Below are 19,996 nucleotides of genomic sequence, written 5' to 3' on the forward strand. Positions count from 1 at the left end.
GAGGATGCGAAACTAAAGTCTACAAATCAAATTTATCTACAAAGGCATATTAAAGAACTAACCTTTATTCGGAAATAAGGGTTGGAAGCAAAAAGCCTTTGAAGACGCAAGAACGCAGCACGAACGAAGGCAAGGAAAATTTGAAAGATCGCAGAAACGAAACAACGAAAGAGAGGGAAAATATTTATAAGAACGTTAGGGGCATAACGGTAAAATCGGGGCAATCATTAATAAGGATGCACTGTTACCAAGGCTATTAAATCCCTACGCACACCCCTAACGGACACGACGCTTGATTAGACGTAACTGTCAGAACCAAAAGGTCACGAAAAATCACGTCGGTTCTCAAACCATCACATCGGTCCTCTCACAAATCGGCTACGACCCCGAGTTGAATACTCGAACCCAACTCTTAAAAATAAATTGGGCTCGAGTAGGGGCACTGTTCATACCCTGGCCCAATAAATAGGACCCAGGATCCAAGCAAAGAAGCCCAACCCAAAGGGGTTGGCCCTCCCCCAGTACCGGCCTTCATCCCCAGAAGTCGGTACTGAACACGACCTACTCCAAAGAAGTCGGATACGAGGGTTAGCTGGCAGATAACACTCGTTCGAATGAGTAACCGCCCCTAGAAACTCTCTAACCACTTCATAGAGTCATATCTTAACCTCCCTAAGATATGGGAACGGTTATCCACCTAAAAAGGTGGCACTACTTCAGCGGTGGTTATTGGTTCACCTCCATAAATACCCTGACATCCCTCAGGTATCACTAAGTCCCAATACATTCTCAACTTGCTCACACTCTTGCTAACTTAGGCATTGGAGTGTCATTGCAGGTACCACCCCCCATTCTCCCAGACGCGCAAGTCAAACGGAGGAACACCGAGTTTCAGGTGCACCAGCTGGCCACCTCCCTCACACGTTTGGGTCAACCAACGTCATCCGGCCCACTGATCTCCGGTTACCCATCGTAACAACATTATTGAAGTGTAAAAGAAAAAAGATTTGCCATAAAAAACTGTTCCTTGATTATTGTAATGTAGGGTACAGAAACAACAAGAAGCAATTTCATTAGCGTATAGAAATTGAAGCTATGTAAATTAAACTACAACATTCACATAAAACAAGAAATGGACAAGAGAGTAATCCAACTGAGAACTAAATTTGTTTTCATAATCATGACACCTATCTAAGGAAGCAGTTTCTGTTTAATTGCATGCAGCTCCATTATGACATCTTTAATGTTCATCCGTTGAGTGGGGAACTCTTCAGAACATGCAACTCCAATCCTAGCAAAAGACACTAAACACTCCATGTTTTTCTGTTGTGTGATCCTTCTTTCTCCTTCATCAAACGGAGTTATCAATCTTGAATCAACAATCTCAGTAATTCCTTCTGGAATTGCCAGTTTACAGAATTTGTGTAGGCTTAAATCTTCACCAAACATGCCATCCGTTGGTCTCTTTCCGGTTAGTATTTCCAAAAGAAGAATTCCATAGCTATAGATGTCTCCTTGTGGTGATACTGACCCACCTGCTCCATACTCTGTTTGATTCCAATAACAATGCTTTAAACAAGAAAAAAGGATGAAAAAGGACGAGTGTGTATATATAGATAAAATGCAATGACATCATGATTAAAAACTAAGATCAAATGAATATGTTAAGGGGTCGATAGATAAAGGTAAAATTCTGATTCTTAATGCGCTTAGGACTTGGTTAGTTGAAAGTAAATGATGAAATTGCTATACTATCATGAATCTAACATAACATAGAAAACAATACCAGGTCAGTAACAATACATGTAGTTATTAAAGAAGTACCAAAAGCGATCAAAAGCACTTATACCTGGTGGAAGGTATCCGATGGTTCCCTTAATAACAGAGGAACTAGCTTGATTACTACTAGTATAGCTTGTGGCATGCCCATGAAGAAGCCTAGCTAACCCAAAGTCTCCCAGGTGAGCAACAATGTCATCATCAAGTAGAACATTACTTGGCTTAACATCACAGTGAACTACAGCTTCCTCTGAATCATTGTGAAGATAATCCAATGCAAAAGCTACATCAAGAGCAATATTTACTCTTTGCATCAGGTTGAGACTCCGATTTGTGGACTCGCTATCTTCAATGTTGTTGTGCAACAAGCTTTCTAAACTCCCATTAGGCATGAACTCAAACACTATGGCCTTGAAATCATCCCCTTTGTAATCAACACCTGAACAACAGGTCAATATATTGAGAAGGTTTCTGTGCTTCAATTTTCCTAGAGCTTTGCATTCGGACACGAAACTCTTCGATGCTCCGCGTGTTTGAAGATTCAACACCTTCACAGCAACAGGTCTCTCAAAATGGAGAAGGGTTCCTCTATATACTGAGCCAGAGCTTCCTGTGCCAATTAAATTTAAGGAAGAAAATCCATTGGTTGCTTGATGTAGCTCTCCATAAGAAACCTTCACATAGCCATATTGCAAAGCTAGAGAAGGAGTGGATAACCTTTTTTGCTTCTTCTTGAGAAGATATATACTAATAATAAAGGCAACGGAAGAGATTAGAACCCCTCCAAATGCGATTATGAGGATGACTTTCTTTTTAACAGATCTCTTGTGTTTCTTCTTTAAGGGCAACGTAGAGCATGTAGGGAGATTCAATTGAGGTATTCCACCACAAAGATCTTTGTTTCCGACGAGTGATATTGCTGTGACATTATTGAATACCCCTCCTACCGGGACCTCACCAGAGAGATGGTTAAAAGATAAGTTCAAAGCATTCAGAAACGTGAGATTCACAAGTTCATGTGGGATTGTGCTTGAGAAGTTGTTATTAGAAAGGTCCAAGATTTCAAGGGATAGTAGAGATCCCAAGAATGAAGGTATACTTCCATGGAATGAGTTTCTTTCTAGTACCAGCTCCGTTAAAGCAGTGCAAGCACTAAGCCTCACGGGAATCTCACCAATTAGCTTGTTATCTTGTAAATGCAAGATGGAAAGATGGTTCAAGTTTCCAAGATCAGAAGGAATGGAGCCAGTAAAAGAGTTGGAGTATAAAGACAATTGTATTAGACCTTGCTGGTAGCCAAATGTTTGATTGGGTATATTACCACTTAGGTTGTTTCCATATGCAGAAAATCTTTGCATGTTGGTGCAGTATCCAAGTGTAAAGGGAATGAGTCCTTCAAATTTATTTGAGCTCAGATCAACGTCAGACAGCATAGTAAGGTTACCAATGACAAGAGGGATGTTGCCATAGAACTTATTTTCATCCAACCACAACACTCCAAGATTTTTTAGCTTTCCTATTGAATCTGGAATTGTTCCCTCAAGAAAATTGCCCTCCATATCAAGTGTTGCTAGGTTGACTAGTTTTCCAATTCCTTCTGGTATCCTTCCAGATATTTGATTCAACGCCATACCAAGCAAAACGAGATTTGTTGATAAGTTGCTTATGATATCTGGAAATACTCCACCTAAATAATTTTCATAAAAGCCTAATTTCTGCAATTGAGTACAATTAGTCAATGAGGAAAGGAAATCCAAATCATGAGCTCTTCCATTCCCAAATCTATTCCGTCCAACATTAAATATCTGGAGTTTGTGTAAACTTCCTACGGTAGGAGAAATTGGTCCATAAAAAACATTTTTGGATATTTGAAACTGTTGTAGTTCAGAAAGGTTGGATATTGAAGATGGAAAAGTACCGGTGAATCGGTTCCCTCCACACAAAAGTATCTCAAGATTGGGAAAAGCCATAGGTAAATTTGAGAGAAAATTACCCACTAACTGGTTTTCCGTGAAATCAAGAACTTGAATATTTGAAAGGTTGTAAAGTGAAGGAGGAACTTGACCAGAAAACTTATTTACACCCAAACCCAAAAATTTCAAAGTTGACAACCTACCCAAAGTTGGAGTTATGCTTCCTTCCAATTGATTGTATGCAAGTGACAACTTCTCAAGAGATGAGAGATTTCCCAATGAAGGTGGGATACTACCAACAAACCCGTTGGCTCCAAGCCCCAGTTGAGTAAGTTGCATCATAGAACCAAACCATGAAGGAACTTCGCCAGTTAGATTATTGTATAGCAATATAATTACTTGAAGGCTTGAACAATTTATCATCTCTATAGGAATCTCTCCATGAAGATTATTTTGCCTCAAATCAAGAATCTGCAGTCTCTTCAAATGACCAACTTCTCTTGGAATATGACCATGTAAGTTGATGCTAGTAAGACTCATCTCCCTGAGGAATGTTAGATTACCCAAGGAAGGTGCAAGAATGCCACCCAAATCTTGATTTTGTAGTTGCAAGGATGTGACTCTCTTGTGGCGGCGACTGCATATTACCCCCTCCCATTCACAAAAATGGAGAGACTTATTCCATGATGGAAGAGCGTCCGGGTCCCCATTGGTAAGCTTGTCTTTCAAAGCAAGCAAAGCCATCTGATCGGTCTCTGAACTCAAGGGCATGGTCACTGCAGCAGATGTCATGTACTCTATTTGTGAAGCAATAGATAAGAGAAACATAATGAAGATGATCATTATCATTATGCAGTGCGACAAGTGCATGGAGTTGTTAAGAAAGAAGGAAGGTGAAGATTAGAATAAATTTTGGCACTCAAAGGTTTAACAATTTTTTTTTTATATAAAACAAAATGAATCCAAAAAGAAAATGAAAAAAAAAATGTTAGCGTCATAGGTCTATTACTCTATTCTCTCTTTGCATTGTAGTCTTTGTCTTATGCAGCAGCAGGACGTGCCGCCACTTAAATGAAGACATTATTGTTTCGGAACTTTCTGTCTTCCGCTGAAGTTGTTACGTGCAAGTGTTGAAATCAAGTGCTTTAGTCAAAGGAGGATTTGCTTCTAAACTTGGGTTTAGTTTTGATTGTATTGGACTGGGTTGAATCAAATTGTTGGTTTAAATTATATGGTCTAAATTTAAAAATATCAATATACCTTTAGATTAATATTTATGCTAATAAATTTACTTGATCTTTTATCTTAAATAATAGAAATAGAGAAACTAAAGAATGAGTTATAGTTTATATATCTAAATAGAAATAAATTATACTAAAATAAATCATATTAAAAAGAAAATATTAATTAATTAAATGGTTAATTTAAATGTAAAAAGTTAGACAATTATTTATATTTATAATTAAATAAATACTTACTAAGTGTTAGTAATTACAATTTCATTAGTTATTGAAATATTTTTGTTTTAATAAAAATTAGAAGTCTAATTTAAAGTTAATGATGCTATTTTAATTTTAATTAAGTGTTAAGTATAATTTTGTTATTTAAGATAAAATATTATTTCATTTAAAGTAGACTATTTTAATTATAATTAACTGTATATTAGTAATCTGAACTAAATTTAAAACATGAACGGATAGTTAACTTATAATTAATTATAAAGTAATGATTTAAATTAAATTTAGAGTATGATTTGATTTAAAATTTTTATTTATACATGTAAATAAATGATAATTATTAGTGATATGATCAAATAAAAATTTAAGCATAATTTAATTTAAAATTCATAATCATAACAATAAAATAAAGTGTTAATTAATTCTTAATATCAATTTCAAAGTATTATGATTTGGCCTAATCATTTAGGTTGTATTTAATTTTAAAAATAGAATAAGACAAGACATTAAAAATAAGATATAAATGTTAAAAACATAAAAATTAGTATTTTTTGTATTTTATTTAGTGGCAAACTGAATATAAGATAGAACAAATAATAAAAAAAGTATAATTTACTTTTATTTTTTTATCACAAAATTTAGAATAAAAAATAAAATGATAAAAATATAATTATAAAAATTTAATAGTGATAATAAGAGAAAGAATAAAAAATAAGGTGTGTCTCTATTTAATGTCTCTATATCCTTCTTATAAAAGAAGTTACAAAATACACTCATTCAATATCTCAAAATACAATATCTGTGTGCATAAATTGAAAAGGGAGATGGTCCTAGCTCTTATCACCTTCATTAAATAACCTTTGACAATGCCTCTTTGTATGACCCTTCACGAAGCAATTTGAACATGACATTTTTTTAGTTTCATTCTTTTTTATTTTGGATGCACCTTTAGTCTTAGACCATCTCTAATAGGGAACTCATTTCAATTCTTATTTATGGCCCACCTATTATAAAAAGTAACTCCACATCAGCTTTTGCGTCATAAACGGTAAATAGGATCTCAAAGCATCTCTCTCTTCTCCATTAGGAGGAACTAACTTTAGTCCCTGTTGTGGTCCCACTTAATTAATTAATTAAAATACTTAAAATTAATTAATTGATTTTTTTAATAATATTATTTAAATTTATAAATTTAAAAATAATTCACTATTAAAAGATATTAATATTAAATAAATTCATATATAATAATAATAATACACAATATATAATTCGGGATTACACTAATTTATAGTTTTGTGTTTACAATTGCTAATTTTAATAATATCGTTAGTATTTTAAATTTTAAAAATAAAAATAACTAACTCAACTAAGAATTATTTTGTAAGATGTAAAAATTAAATTTATTTTTTAATGTAAGTAAATTTAATTAATTATAATTTAATATAATAATATAAATAATATTCGATATTAATTATGATATAAATAATTAATATAAATCATTAATTAAATAAAAATATAATTATTTAATCTAATTAATTATTTTTTAAATAATTAATATAAATTATTAATTAAATAAAAATATAATTATTTAATATAATTTTATTATAATTATTACTAATTTAATTATTATTTCATTATTTAATATAATTATTTAATTATTTCAGATTTTATATTATTATTTTTTTAAAATAATTTGCCAAATAGCAAGTTATTATTGGTTAACTTGAGTCCCTGTTTAGAGGGACTCCTTCACCTTGAAACCCGTGCAGGAACTCATTCCTTCTCTCTTCCAATGGTTAGAATTCCTATGTGTTAGAAAAAAGTGAAAGAGAAACTCACCATTATAGATGCTCTTAGCGACACAAGGATCACCAACAAATTCAGCAATAAAATGTAGTACATAAGTAACCCCATTTTGCTTTTTAATGCTGCACATTCTTTCTAGATTTTTGGTCCATCTAGTCACTTCATACATTGTATCATAAAAAAGTGAAATTTTTTGAGCGACAAAAAATGACATCCACATTGTAGCAACTGACATTGCACCATATCTCATTAAATTTTTTTTTTCAGTGTCAATTGTAGTGCTTTTGATTTTTTTATTATTTTATACTTCTTTGAATCTCGAATCCATCTTTTAAGAATTAGACTTGGTGACAATTTATTTATATCCTCTCACTTCAACACACATAACATATGACTACAAAAATACTCTTCGTAATCTCTTTTCCTTCGTGATCCCAATGATACCATTTATACACCAATTTCTTCTCATTGTGATCATATGCAACCGTAAATATTTTTTTCCTCTTTTAAAAAGCACAAATCTTATATACCATAATTGTGAAAAGGAATTCATTATGTATAATGTCTAAAAAAATCACTTCTTTAATTTGCTTCTTCATTCGTCTGAATATTTTTTTTGTTGTGAAAAGGAGCTCATTATTTGCAGCACAGAGCTCGAGAGACTGTAAGTCAATTGTCAAAACAGGATCAAAATTTATTGTCTTGAATTGAGCAACCATCTCATTGTTGCGATAATCTTGTAAAATCCGCTCAAGATTCTCAACCAACTCTAAAATACTGTGTGCCTTGAATGAACAAATCTCTTTATGAGGTTGTTAATATCTTCACATCATGAAGTGATTCTAAAACTAGCACAAATTTATCCGAAAGAAATGCCCTAACCCAACTTTCTTTTGTTTATATTGTTTGTCTATCCATGATGTGTCGTTACTATCAAACTCTTCAACCAATTTTGACTATTCCTCCTCAAATTTAACAACATTCCACTTGGCATAAATGAACTTTTTAAATATTTCACATAAGGTGTTCATGAATTGGATCCGATCCGCATATCCGCAGTGTTTATCCGAATCCGATCCGAAAACTGCGGATATGAATCCAATCCGCAAGGCTTTCGAATCGGATAGGATCAGATCCACACAGTAATCGGATCGGATTGCGGATTTTGTGTTGGTATCCGCGTATCCGCAAAAATAAAGAAATAAATAAGTAAATATTCTTTTTATATTTTATTTCAACTAAGAATTATCATATATGTTGTTGTATTTTAATTTATTATTTTAAAAAAATATGTTTAATATTATTTTAAAAGTAAACATATTTAAAAGAATAGAAAAATGAATTTTATTGATATTTTTTTAATAAAAATAAGCTTTTAAAAATATTTTTGTGTTTTACGGATATATTCGATATCCGATCCGATTCGCAAATGTGCGGATCGGATCTAACCTTAAAAACTGCAGATATTGGATCCGATCCGATCCGATGATTTTAGTGTGGATCGGATCGAAATTTTGACCATATCCGATCCGATCCGATCTGCGTGCCCCCTCATATAAGTTTGGGTACTTCATTCCTATAGTAGAATTTTTCTAAAGATGCCATCTGCATAGTTTATGAGTTGCATTTGGAAAAATCTCATTAATCGCCTCTCTCATAACCTCATCTGCATCGGTTACAACAACTTTAGAATGCTTATTCATCATGACCTCCAAAAATTTAGCTAGTAGCCAATTGTACGTGGATGTCATTTCATTATCAAGTATGATAACCCCGAATATACACATTTGTCTGTAATAATTACTCCCAGAAAAAATTACCAAAGATTTTTTGTACTTATTCTTTTTGTATGTAGCATCAAACGCAATAACGTCACTAAAATATTGATCAATTCACATATTCTATCGGCCCAAAATAAACTATCCAACCGATCTTTTGTAATTGAACTATATCGCAGCAGCTGAGGCTTGGCACAGATGGTGGATTTCTACGCCTCTCATCAAGCTGCACCCGGGTTCAAATCCCAGCTGAGGCTGGATGTTGCAAGAACCCATAATACCCATGTAGTGTGTGTGAGTGTGTTGTGTGAGTGTGTGAAACATGGGGTTAATGCCTAGGATTGGGGGTTGTCCAATCCACTTGACCAAAAAAAAAAAAAAAAAAAAAAAGAACTATATCGCATCATAGCCATAGGATCAACAACGACTTTTTCAAACATGTAGCTTATGCTGGCATTGGCATTACCACCTAAAATGCACAACCCTCGACTCCTATCAAGGTAATTATCTAAGGCTTTCTTTATAAAACTAGCTTTGGCATACCCACCAACGCAGAGAAGAAAAAGTGGGATTGAGAGTTTTTGAAATTGATAACTTAAAAGAGAGAGAGTGGGATTAGAAGTTTTTGAAAGAACTCATAATTAATAAAAATAATCAAAATTAAATATAATTTTCATCACAAATTGATATATTTATACAATGGTCCAACTAAGTTTATTTAACACTAATTAAACTAGAATAGAAAATTTATGCTGGACTAATTATTGATTTCGGGTCAATAAAAAAACACATATCTATAACTTTTGAATTTTAACAAAAGTAATTTTTCATAACTTTATTGGAGTATTCTCCAGAATCTAACATGTAACATTCAACTAAAAATTAGTGTGCTCAAAAGATATTTTTTGAAAGTCAAAGAAAGCATGCTAAAAAAAAATTAAATAGCATTGATAATCAACTCAACAATCCAGTTGACCGTGAAGAGTCAAAATTATTTTTTCAATTATGCTGATTGTATACTAAAATAAATTATAAATATAAAATGTACATCAAAATAAAAAATATATATTAAAAATAAATTAAATTATATATGTATATATACACAAATACACTAATAATTAATTTTAATAGTTAATTTTGATATGAAAATAATATTTTTATTATTTTTTTAGTCAAATAAAACAAATATATTATAGAATCATGTAGATGACTAAAGAAGGAAGTTGTATGATGCTGGGTTGAAATCCTAGTCAAATTGGATAAAGCAATTTAAAACAATTTGTTAGCAAAATAAATAAGATAATAAAGCACAAGTTGAACAAGATGTTACGGTTCAAGTTGATATTCATCCACTTGTTAAACTATATATAGATCGGTAAAACATTTACTATTGTATGACAAGTTTTGAATAAAAATTAGTGAGTAAAAATTAAAGAAAAAAATAGTAAAAATTTTTATGTATGATTTTTTTTTATATAATTTTTGTAATATATAAGAGGGTATTATAATTTTTTTATATATTTTAAAAATTATAATTTTTACTACTTAGTCATAGTTATTTTTATCATTGTCTAAATTATTTAGTTCAATTGTATCTCTCTCGTTTACAAATTTTAGTTGCATTGTTATGCATGACATCCAACATTAACAATTTAACATGCACTCCACACACACTGTAAGTTCACAACTTCGCAAGTGATTCGATTCAGTCATTTTTCATATTTATCTTATTATCCAAATTCCAATATCATTTAACAAGTTGCTATAAGCCTATAAGCACTTTGAATTATTCAAAGTAAAAATCTCTTCCGAATTGATAAACATCAACATAATACAAATGCACCAGAAAAAAGAATAATCAGAAACATAAACTATTTGATGCATGGAACAAGTTATCGTTTTTACAATTATTTGATGCATGGATTAATTGAAGCGTTGTACATTACAACAAATAATAATTCACAATTCACAATTTCACATAAAACAACAAATGGATACGAGAGCAATCCAACTGAGATATTCAAAAGCAACTAAATTTATTTAATAAAACTGACCCCTTAATGTAGCAATTTTTGTTTAATCGCATGCAATTCCATTATGGCATCTTTAATGTTCATCCGTTGAGAGGGAAATTCTTCAGAACATGCAACTCCAATCCTAGCAAACGAAACTAAACACTCCTTGATATTTTGATGTTGTGTGATCTTTCTTTCTCCTTCATCAAATGGAACCAGCAATCGGGAATCAACAATCTCTGTGATTCCTTCAGGAATTGCCTTTTTACAGAACTTGTGCAAGCTCAGACCTTCACCAAACATGGTATCAGTTGGCTTCTTTCCAGTGAGCATCTCCAAAAGGAGAATTCCATAGCTATACATGTCTCCTTGCGGTGACACTGAGCCACCTGCTCCATACTCTGTTGGAAAAGCTAAAAAATGAAGGAAGGAGTACAATGGATATAATACAATATCATGATTTTAACTAATTATTCTAAGGTAAAAAACCTAATTCTTAATGTGTGAATCTAACATAATATAGAACACAATACCAGGTCATTAACAATACATGAATTAATTAAAGAAATAGTATTAAATTACCAAAAGCGATCCAAAGCACACATACCTGGTGGAAGATATCCGATGGTTCCCTTAATTGTAGAGGAAGTAGCTTGACCACTGCTAGAACGACTTGCGGCACCATGAATGAGTCTAGCTAATCCAAAGTCTCCCAAATGAGCAACAACTTCGTCATCAAGTAGAACATTACTTGGCTTTATATCACAATGAACTACAACTTTCTCTGAATCATTGTGAAGATAATCCAATGCAAAAGCTACATCAAGAGCAATATTTACTCTTTGCATTAGGTTGAGACTCAGATTTGTGGACACGCTATCTTCAATAGTGTTGTGCAACAAGGCTTCTAGATTCCCATTAGGCATGAACTCAAACACTATAGCCTTGAAATCATTCCCTTTGTAGTCAACACTTGAACAACAAGTCAATATGTTGACAAGGTTTCTGTGCTTGATTTTTCCTAGAGCATTGCATTCAACCATGAAACTTTTGGATGCCCCGCTTGTTTGAAGCTTCAACACCTTCACAGCCACAGGTCTCTCAAAATGCACAAGGGTTCCTCTATACACAGAACCAAAGCTTCCTGTGCCAACTAAATTGGATGAAGAAAATCCATTGGTTGCTTGATGTAACTCTCCATAAGAAACCTTCACATAGCGATATTGCAAAGCTAGAGAAGTAGTGGGTAACTTTTTTACCTTTTTCTTGAAAAGATATATACTTATAAAAGCTACAAAAGAGATTAGTATCCCTCCAAATACAATGAAGAGGATAACTCTCCTTTTAATAGATCTATTGTGTTTCTTCTTTAATGGCAACACAGGGCATGCAGGAAGATTCAATTGAGGTATCCCGCCGCAAAGATCTTTGTTTCCAGTGAGTGATATTGCTGTGATGTTATTAAATACTCCTCCTACCGGGACTTCACCAGAGAGATGGTTGAAAGATAAGTTCAAAGTATTCAGCAAGGTGAGGTTCACAAGTTGATGCGGGATTGAGCTTGAGAAGTTGTTATTAGAAAGGTCTAAGATTTCAAGGGATAGTAGAGATCCCAAGGATGAAGGTATACTTCCATGGAATGAGTTTCCTTCTAGTACGAGCACTAAGTCTCATGGGAATCTCACCAATGAGCTTGTTATCTTGTAAATCCAAGATGGAAAGATGGTTCAAGTTTCCAAGATCAGAAGGAATGGGGCCGGTAAAAGAGTTGGAGTATAGAAACAATTCTATTAAGCCTTGCTGGTAGCCAAATGTTTGATTGGGTATATTACCACTTAAGTTGTTTCCCCATGCAGCAAATTTTTGCATGTTGGTGCAGTATCCAAGTGTAAAGGGAATGAGTCCTTCAAATTTATTTGAGCTCAGATCAACGTCAGACAGCACAGTAAGGTTACCAATGACAAGAGGGATGTTGCCATAGAACTTATTTCCATCCAACCACAACACTCCAAGATTTTTTAGCTTTCCTATTGAATCTGGAATTGTTCCCTCAAGAAAATTCAACTCCATATCAAGTGATGCTAGGTTGACTAGTTTTCCAATTCCTTCAGGTATCCTTCCGGATATTTGATTGGACCCCATAGCAAGCCAAACGAGATTGCTTGATAAGTTGCCTATGAGATCGGTCAATACACCGCCTAAAGAATTGTGATAAAAGCCTAGCTTTTGCAATTGAGTACAATTCTTTAATGAAGAAAGAAAATCCAAATCGTGAGTGCTTCCGCTCCCGAATCTATTAAGACCAACATTGAATCTCCAGAGTTTGTGTAAACTTCCCAAAGTAGGAGAAATTGGTCCATGAAAATCATTTTCTGCAATATCAAAAAATTGCAATTCGGAAAGATTGGATATTGAAGATGGAAAAATACCAGTGAATTGGTTCCTTCCACACGCAAAAGTTTGAAGATTGGGAAAAGCCAGAGGTATATTTGAGAGAAGATTACCCGCTAATTGGTTGCCCGCTAAATAAAAAGTTTGAATATTTGAAAGGTTGTAAAGTGAAGGAGGAAATAGGCCAGAAAAACTATTTGCACTCAAAGCCAAAAATTTCAAATTCGACAATCTACCCAAAGCCGGAGTTATGCTTCCTTCCATATGATTTTGTAAAAATGACAACTTCTCGAGCGATGAAAGATTCCCCAAAGAAGGCGGGATATTGCCAACAAAACCGTTGGCTGCAAGCCCCAATTGAGTGAGTTGCACCATAGAACCAAACCATGAAGGGACTTTGCCAGTTAAATTATTGTACATCAATATAATCACCTCAAGGCTTGAACAATTTATTATCTCCACAGGAATATGACCACCATGATTATTGTTCCTCAAGTCAAGAATCTTCAGCCTCTTTAAACGACCAACTTCTCCTGGAATTTCACCATGCAAGTTGATGTTAGTAAAATTGATCTCCTTGAGGAACGTTAGATTTCCTAAGGATGGCGCAAGAATACCACCCCAGTATTGATTTTGCAGTTGTAGGGATGAGACTCTCATGTGGCGGCGACTGCATGTAACGCCCTGCCATTCACAGAAATGTAGAGACTCATTCCATGATGGTATAGCATGAGGATCGCCATTGGTAAGCTTGTCCTTCAAAACAAGCAAAGCAATCTTATCGGTCTCTGAACTCCAAGGCCACATTCACAGCTAAGGTTTGTGAAGTGATAGATAGGAGAAACATGATGAGAAACACCATCATTATTTTGTTGTAGGGTGACCGTGACAATATGAGCATTGTGTTACAGTGTTATATATAGAAGAGGACGATGGTGAAGAAAAATGTAGTACTAGTATTGTTGCTTCAATAGCTCTAACTGTTATATAGAAGAGAGCAATGGTGAAGAAAAGTATACTATAGTAGTTGCTTGAATACTCTGTTATATTGCTTCATTGTAGGATTAATAAAAAATCAATCTGAAAGCGTTACTGTACAACACTACAATAATACTTAAGAAATGAAACGGATATTAATAAATTAAAAACAATTTTTGATATTTTGTGCTTGTGAATGGAAAACTGACTTGGGTGGACCAAGAACGGATATGATGATATCGGAAGATCACGACTTGCAAGTTGACTTGGGAGTTGGGAGGACTCCACGATCTTTCTTCTGTGTACTTTAATTTTAATATTTTAGCGAAAATCGGCAACAAGCTAAGATGAACAGCAACAAGTAACATCAAAAATTAAATCTATTTGGTTAGGGAGAAACGAAGGTGAAGAAATTACATATTTGGTTCAAGTAAACAACTAATAAATCTTCCTTTTGAATGTTCTCTAATTTACGCTTCAGCCAAGTGACAAATTCAGCTTATAAATCACACAAATCAATCTAAAAATGTTGAATCTAAAGATAGAGAGTTTTTATTTATGCATTCAATTCGTTAAAATTTTATTTTTACTCTTCACGTCTAGATCATTAAAATTATCCCAGTCTTCACTCTTACTAAAATTATCCTAGGATTTGCTTTGACTTGAGAGAGTGGCGTAAAGAAAGTTATCTATAAAACTGATTGTTTTGATGTTTTCATCCTTCTTTAGAATCTGTATTGTCCCAACAAATGTGAAGAGTATGATCTTGTCTCTAATATTCAAGAGATCATCATTCGGCAATAGAAAATTCAATTTATCTGGACTCTTCATCAAGCAAACACTGCAGCAAACTGGTTAGCTAATTATGGTGCTAAGATCAAGAATAATAATAAAAAAAAACCCCTTATTATGCCAATCTTTGGTGGAGACATGGTTCATTCCAATGTGGACTAAATGCTGTATTATTATCACCATCATTATCATTGGTACTATCATGATCATCGTGTTGTCATTATCATTATCATTATCATCATCATTATCATCATCAACAAAGACGGATGTATATATATTGTAGTAGGGGCAGTGCCCCCACTATAATTTGAATTTTTTTAAGTAGTATATAATAATAATATTTATTTACTCCCATTAAATTATTGAATTTGACCTCATAATAATTTTTTACTTAACTTTTGATACTTAATAGTCAGTATAAAAATTTTATATTAGATATTTATTAGAATGATCAATTTTCAATTTAAATAAGATTACTAGATTAGTATTCTTTCTTAAAAATAAACTCAAAAGATATTATTTATTTTTCTTTAAAATTAGTTTTAGTTTTTCTTGTAGCAACTTGTAGCAACTCCATTAGTTGAAAGAATTTTTTCAACTATGAATATCACTGAGAGTTGGCTTTTGATTGTATGAGAAGTGAATTTTTAAATAATTGTTTAGTTATATATATATAAAGAGACATTTCGATTGTATTGTTTAAAAAAAATTATTTTTTTAAAATATGAAACCTAAAAAATAGAATTATAAATTATATATTATTATTTTAGTGTTTTAATTTGTAGATTATATATTTTGAAGACTAATCATATTTTACAATAATAAAATATAATTATAACAATAATTATATTATATGTACATAAAAAGTAACTACATGTATAGAATACATATTGAAATATAAAATACATATTAAAAATAAATTAAATAATAAATATATTTATACACAAATACATAATGGTTAATGAACAATTTTATAGCTAAATTTTTAAGCAATATAATATTTTTATTATAAAAATTATTAAAATTTATTTATCTTGTGTCCTAAAGATCCATATTAAGATTGCAAATTGAAAATATTTTTATTAAAAATACAAAAAACTTAAGTTTTTAATGTATTTATTTTGCAGTTATTAAATAAAAAAATTTAAAGAAGAGTGATAGGACCAGCAGATTTTATGAGTTGTAGCCATCAATTAACCATCAATAGTGTATTTAATAGTGTGAGATTTCATCTAATGGTGAAAAATCAATCATTTTTCTTTTGCTGGCTAAGTACTGGCCAAATTTTAATAAATCTGCTGGCCCTAGACTTTCCCAAATTTAAAACCTTCTACTAATACTAAACTTATCATGTGTCTTTAAAACACATATTAGCTAAACCCAAATTATCATTATGTTATATATATTTATTTTTTTTCCACTGTCAAAATTTTCTAGATCTATTATCATCATCATTATCATCACCATTATTATCATTATCATTATTGCACATGGTATTTCGAGAAGTTCCAAGAAATCGCCAAGAACGCAATGGGAAAATGAACTGCCAAATGCTACAACCAAAGTCCAAAACCGGAGGCTATCTTGTCTGGCTTGCGATGACCAATAATTCCAAGTAAACCATGATCTTTGTTCACTGAATTTTATATTAATCTTTTCCAAAATATAGTAGTATACTCTTCAATTATAAAAAGTACGTTATCATTCCTTTTTAGGACAGATTATAAAAGAATTCTGTATGTCCACGGATGCTCTGATGGTTTGACCATCAATGTTGTTTTGATAAAATTTTGTAGTGTCTTCTGCTAGGGTTAATAAAATTTTATACCAACATGTATCTTAACAGAGAAACATTTTTACTATATGAGTATTACTAGTAATTCATAATTTAAAACAATTTCAAGATTGATAAAGTTGAGTCAAGTCTACTCAAGAGAAGAAAAATCTTCATAGCTTAAAAATTCAGGGTGACCAGTTTAGCATCACTAGTCTCTTCTCTCTTGTGCATTAAAATGGGATCAAAAAATATATTCTGCAATTCAAATAAAGCATACTAAAAGAGAATAGAATTGTTAATCCACTCAACAACCCAATTCATACACATTATGTAAGTTCACACTCTAATGGAGCCAAAATCAACGTTGCACATGATTTGTTTCATTCATGCTTCACAAGTTGCTAGAAGCATTATCGACCTATTGAATTTATCAAACTTGCAACTTGGATTCAAAATTCAAATAACAAAGACCTAGTTGAGAAAATACTTATATAAATTCAGTGGTGGCAGCGATCTATCTTCATCAGTGAAGCGATCCTTCTTCGGTGGAGTCGGTGGCACAGGGGGCTTCGGTGGTCCTCTCCCCTTCTTCTTATCCTTTGGTCTTGCCTGCTCAAACCACAAAAATTCGAACCAGAAAATCACAAGAGGAAAAATCTCTTCCAAATTGACCAACATCAACAATTCAACATAACACAATGAGTCTAACTAAGAGATTAAATGAGAACTGACATTTCCAAAAGAGTGAGCAAAGCGTTTTCCTTTGGCTGTTTTTCGATCACCTCTGCCGCAGTAAACTGAGATAACAGTAGAACCGCATAGCAATTAGTTAAAAAATAATGATAATAAAAACAAAATCGATAAGTAGGTTTTAGGGATTGACGAACTTGTAGGTAGTGTTGGAGAAATGATAGAGAAGGCGAGCGAATTGGAAGAGCTTGGCATGGAAGGGGAGAGACTTTTGTTTGGTTGTGGAGAAACCCTAAGTGTTGGTAGTAGCTTCGTCGCCATTGACATCGTTCTTCTTCTTCTTCATAGTTCACCGCCGAATGAAGCAGGGAATGGTAGACTCGCAGTCGTAGGTCCGTAACACTTTTTTCGCCATTCTTTGATTAATTCTCGTTTTTAACTTTTTATCTATTTTTTTTCTTTTTTCCTTATTTTTTAAATTTTTGTTATTGGACTTCAATGTTCGCCATTTTTGGAGTGAATTTTTTCTGGTAAAAAAAAAAAATTGGATGGTGTCAATTGTGATCTTTTACTTTTTATTATTCTCTCTCATATTTAATTTTGACCCCACTTATAAAGTTAATGATAAAAAATCACATTACATTTTTCAAGTGTTGAAAAACTGAAGAAGATCCATTCCCCGCTATTTCATTAAAATTTTTGGATTTTCCTGCTACTTGATACTTCATTGCACCAATGGCCACATAGAAGCCACATCCCAAATTCAAATTCCACCTATGATTGGCTAGGTAGCGATAGAGTTTTCAGTGTGTGTGAGTGTGTACAACCAAAAAAAAAAACAAAAACCTATCGCTGCCGAAATATTAAAATTGAATAATTATCCAAATTACTCTTCAATTATTTTAAAGTATATATATTTTTTTTGTAAAAAATTAATACATAAATTTTTTTAAGGTGGCAGCAATTATAATTTTAGAGGAAGAGAGGCATATCTTTTTAGAAGAGTCTTATATGCTAACTATGTCAGAAATATAATTACTCAGTCATAGACTATTGGTACAGATTCAATAAAAAATTTTATGGTAAACAATTTAAAGCATAAGTCAATTTCACCACCAAAGACACACAAACTTCATCATCCACTATATTTGATTCGAATTAATACCCGAACTTAGAAGCAACTCATCATATGACATTAGATTCTTCGCAATTAACAGAATATCATTCATATAGAGGCAATAAGCAAGTGCAAGAATGATAATTCTTTACACCCTTTTAATATTAGTAGCTGTTTACTTAAATCATTTTCAGCTTTAAGAATTTTTAAATTGCAAAGATTAATACATGTACCTAATTTAACAAAGAATTTTTTCAATGTCCATAACTTTATTTATGATAATAAAGTCTGGATTGAATTTTATACTGATGCTTGTTACATGAAATGTTAGAATACTAAAAAGATGCTTCTCCAAGGAACAGTTGATCATGGCGTTTATTCCTTTAAACCGAACAATAAAAGCTCAGTTTCATCAGCTGCAAATGTCACCACTGTTTAAGAAAATAAAAATTTTTGTCTTTGACACTTGAGATTAGACCACCCTTCCACTAATGTTTTAGTAAGAGTCTTGAAGTCGTGCAATATTCCCTTCAAAGTCCCTGATTTGATTTGTAGTTCTTGTTGTCTTGAAAAATTTCAACAGCTTCCTTTCAATATTTCAAGTACAAAATTTATTAGTCCATTAGAATTTGTTTACAATGATATTTGGGGACCTTCCCCCATTCCTTCAATAAATGATTTTCGGTATTACGTACATTTTCTTAATACTTATTCTAAATTCACTTGGATATATTTGTTGCATCGTAAATCTCAAATACATGATGTCTATATGCAGTTTATGAAAAATAGTAGAGTTTCAACTAGGTGTGAAGATTAAACAAATTCAATTTGATAATGCTAAAAAATTTGTTGCTTTGACGAAATTTCTTTGTGATGAAGGTATACAACACATGTTCTCTTGTCCTTGTGTCCACTAACAGAATGGTAGTGCAAAGCAAAAATATCGGCACATCACTACAATGGGACTCACTCTTCTTGTTGAAGCCGGCTTGCCAATAAAATTCTGGGGAGGAGCTTTTGCTACTGCAACCTACCTCATCAATTTATTACCCACTACTGTTTTGAATTTTAGCTCCCCAAACCAATTTTTTTTTGGCAAAACTCAGTCCATAGACATGCTTAAAGTTTTCGGGTGTTTGTGTTTTTTCACCACTAGGCCCTATAACAAAATTAAGCTGTAGATTCGGTCAGAGGCCTAGTGTTTATTTAAGTCTGGCACCTCAATACAAAGGGGGTCAAGTGCCTCACAAAATCTGGCAAAATACTCATTACCCAGAATGTGATATTTAAAGAAAAAGTGTTCCCATTCAAAGATCCCAGCTATGGCATCTTTACCACCACCACCGAACCTATCCCTATACCTCAACCTGTACCAACAATTTCAATTATCCCAACACTAACTCCCACACAGTCCCCACCTCTATTACCCCCTCAACTTGAACCACATTCAACTCAACCTAATCCTCCCTCGTCTCCACCTTGACCTTGTCCTACCCTAAACAC

At 32.7% G+C, this 19,996-nt stretch overlaps 3 protein-coding genes across 4 annotated transcripts; all 3 read right to left on the reverse strand.

The window, feature by feature from the left end:
* Positions 1–1,006: 1,006 nt before the first annotated feature.
* LOC112766931 (receptor kinase-like protein Xa21) lies at positions 1,007–4,701 on the reverse strand. Its single transcript, XM_025812825.3, has 2 exons — positions 1,850–4,701; positions 1,007–1,547 (listed from the first exon to the last, which is right to left on the reverse strand). Exons 1-2 carry the CDS (start codon positions 4,560–4,562, stop codon positions 1,192–1,194), a joined length of 3,069 nt encoding a protein of 1,022 aa, XP_025668610.1. The 5' UTR covers positions 4,563–4,701; the 3' UTR covers positions 1,007–1,191.
* A 5,883-nt stretch (positions 4,702–10,584) lies between these two features.
* Positions 10,585–14,645, reverse strand: LOC112766492 (probable LRR receptor-like serine/threonine-protein kinase At3g47570). 2 transcript variants are annotated; one of them, XR_011875684.1, is made up of 2 exons: positions 11,356–14,170; positions 10,585–11,149 (listed from the first exon to the last, which is right to left on the reverse strand). XR_011875684.1 is itself a non-coding variant. In XM_072223610.1 (2 exons), the coding sequence occupies exons 1-2, from the start codon at positions 11,789–11,791 to the stop codon at positions 10,791–10,793; spliced, it is 795 nt and encodes a 264-aa protein (XP_072079711.1). In that variant the 5' UTR covers positions 11,792–14,645; the 3' UTR covers positions 10,585–10,790. The 2 variants fall into 2 exon arrangements, 1 of the variants encoding a protein (XP_072079711.1); XM_072223610.1 differs by having other exon boundaries at positions 11,356–14,645.
* Positions 14,646–16,978: 2,333 nt separating this feature from the next.
* LOC112766494 (small ribosomal subunit protein bTHXc) lies at positions 16,979–18,221 on the reverse strand. The gene is made up of 3 exons (XM_025812391.3): positions 17,574–18,221; positions 17,419–17,483; positions 16,979–17,295 (listed from the first exon to the last, which is right to left on the reverse strand). Exons 1-3 carry the CDS (start codon positions 17,701–17,703, stop codon positions 17,158–17,160), a joined length of 333 nt encoding a protein of 110 aa, XP_025668176.1. The 5' UTR covers positions 17,704–18,221; the 3' UTR covers positions 16,979–17,157.
* Between the last annotated feature and the right edge of the window lie 1,775 nt (positions 18,222–19,996).

Source organism: Arachis hypogaea, chromosome 17 (assembly GCF_003086295.3).
Source record: "Arachis hypogaea cultivar Tifrunner chromosome 17, arahy.Tifrunner.gnm2.J5K5, whole genome shotgun sequence".
Taxonomy (NCBI): Eukaryota; Viridiplantae; Streptophyta; class Magnoliopsida; order Fabales; family Fabaceae; genus Arachis; species Arachis hypogaea.

Excerpts from the sequence above, each read along its gene's own strand:
- LOC112766494 (XM_025812391.3), bottom strand. The coding sequence starts at position 17,703 with ATGTCAATGGCGACGAAGCTACTACCAACACTTAGGGTTTCTCCACAA. Across the intron at positions 17,484-17,573 it reads TTCTCCAACACTACCTACAA|TTTACTGCGGCAGAGGTGAT; the intron begins GTTCGTCAATCC and ends CTGTTATCTCAG. Across the intron at positions 17,296-17,418 it reads TTGCTCACTCTTTTGGAAAT|GCAAGACCAAAGGATAAGAA; the intron begins GTCAGTTCTCAT and ends TGGTTTGAGCAG.
- LOC112766492 (XM_072223610.1), bottom strand. The coding sequence starts at position 11,791 with ATGGTTGAATGCAATGCTCTAGGAAAAATCAAGCACAGAAACCTTGTC. Across the intron at positions 11,150-11,355 it reads CATCGGATATCTTCCACCAG|AGTATGGAGCAGGTGGCTCA; the intron begins GTATGTGTGCTT and ends CTTTTCCAACAG.
- LOC112766931 (XM_025812825.3), bottom strand. The coding sequence starts at position 4,562 with ATGCACTTGTCGCACTGCATAATGATAATGATCATCTTCATTATGTTT. Across the intron at positions 1,548-1,849 it reads CATCGGATACCTTCCACCAG|AGTATGGAGCAGGTGGGTCA; the intron begins GTATAAGTGCTT and ends GGAATCAAACAG.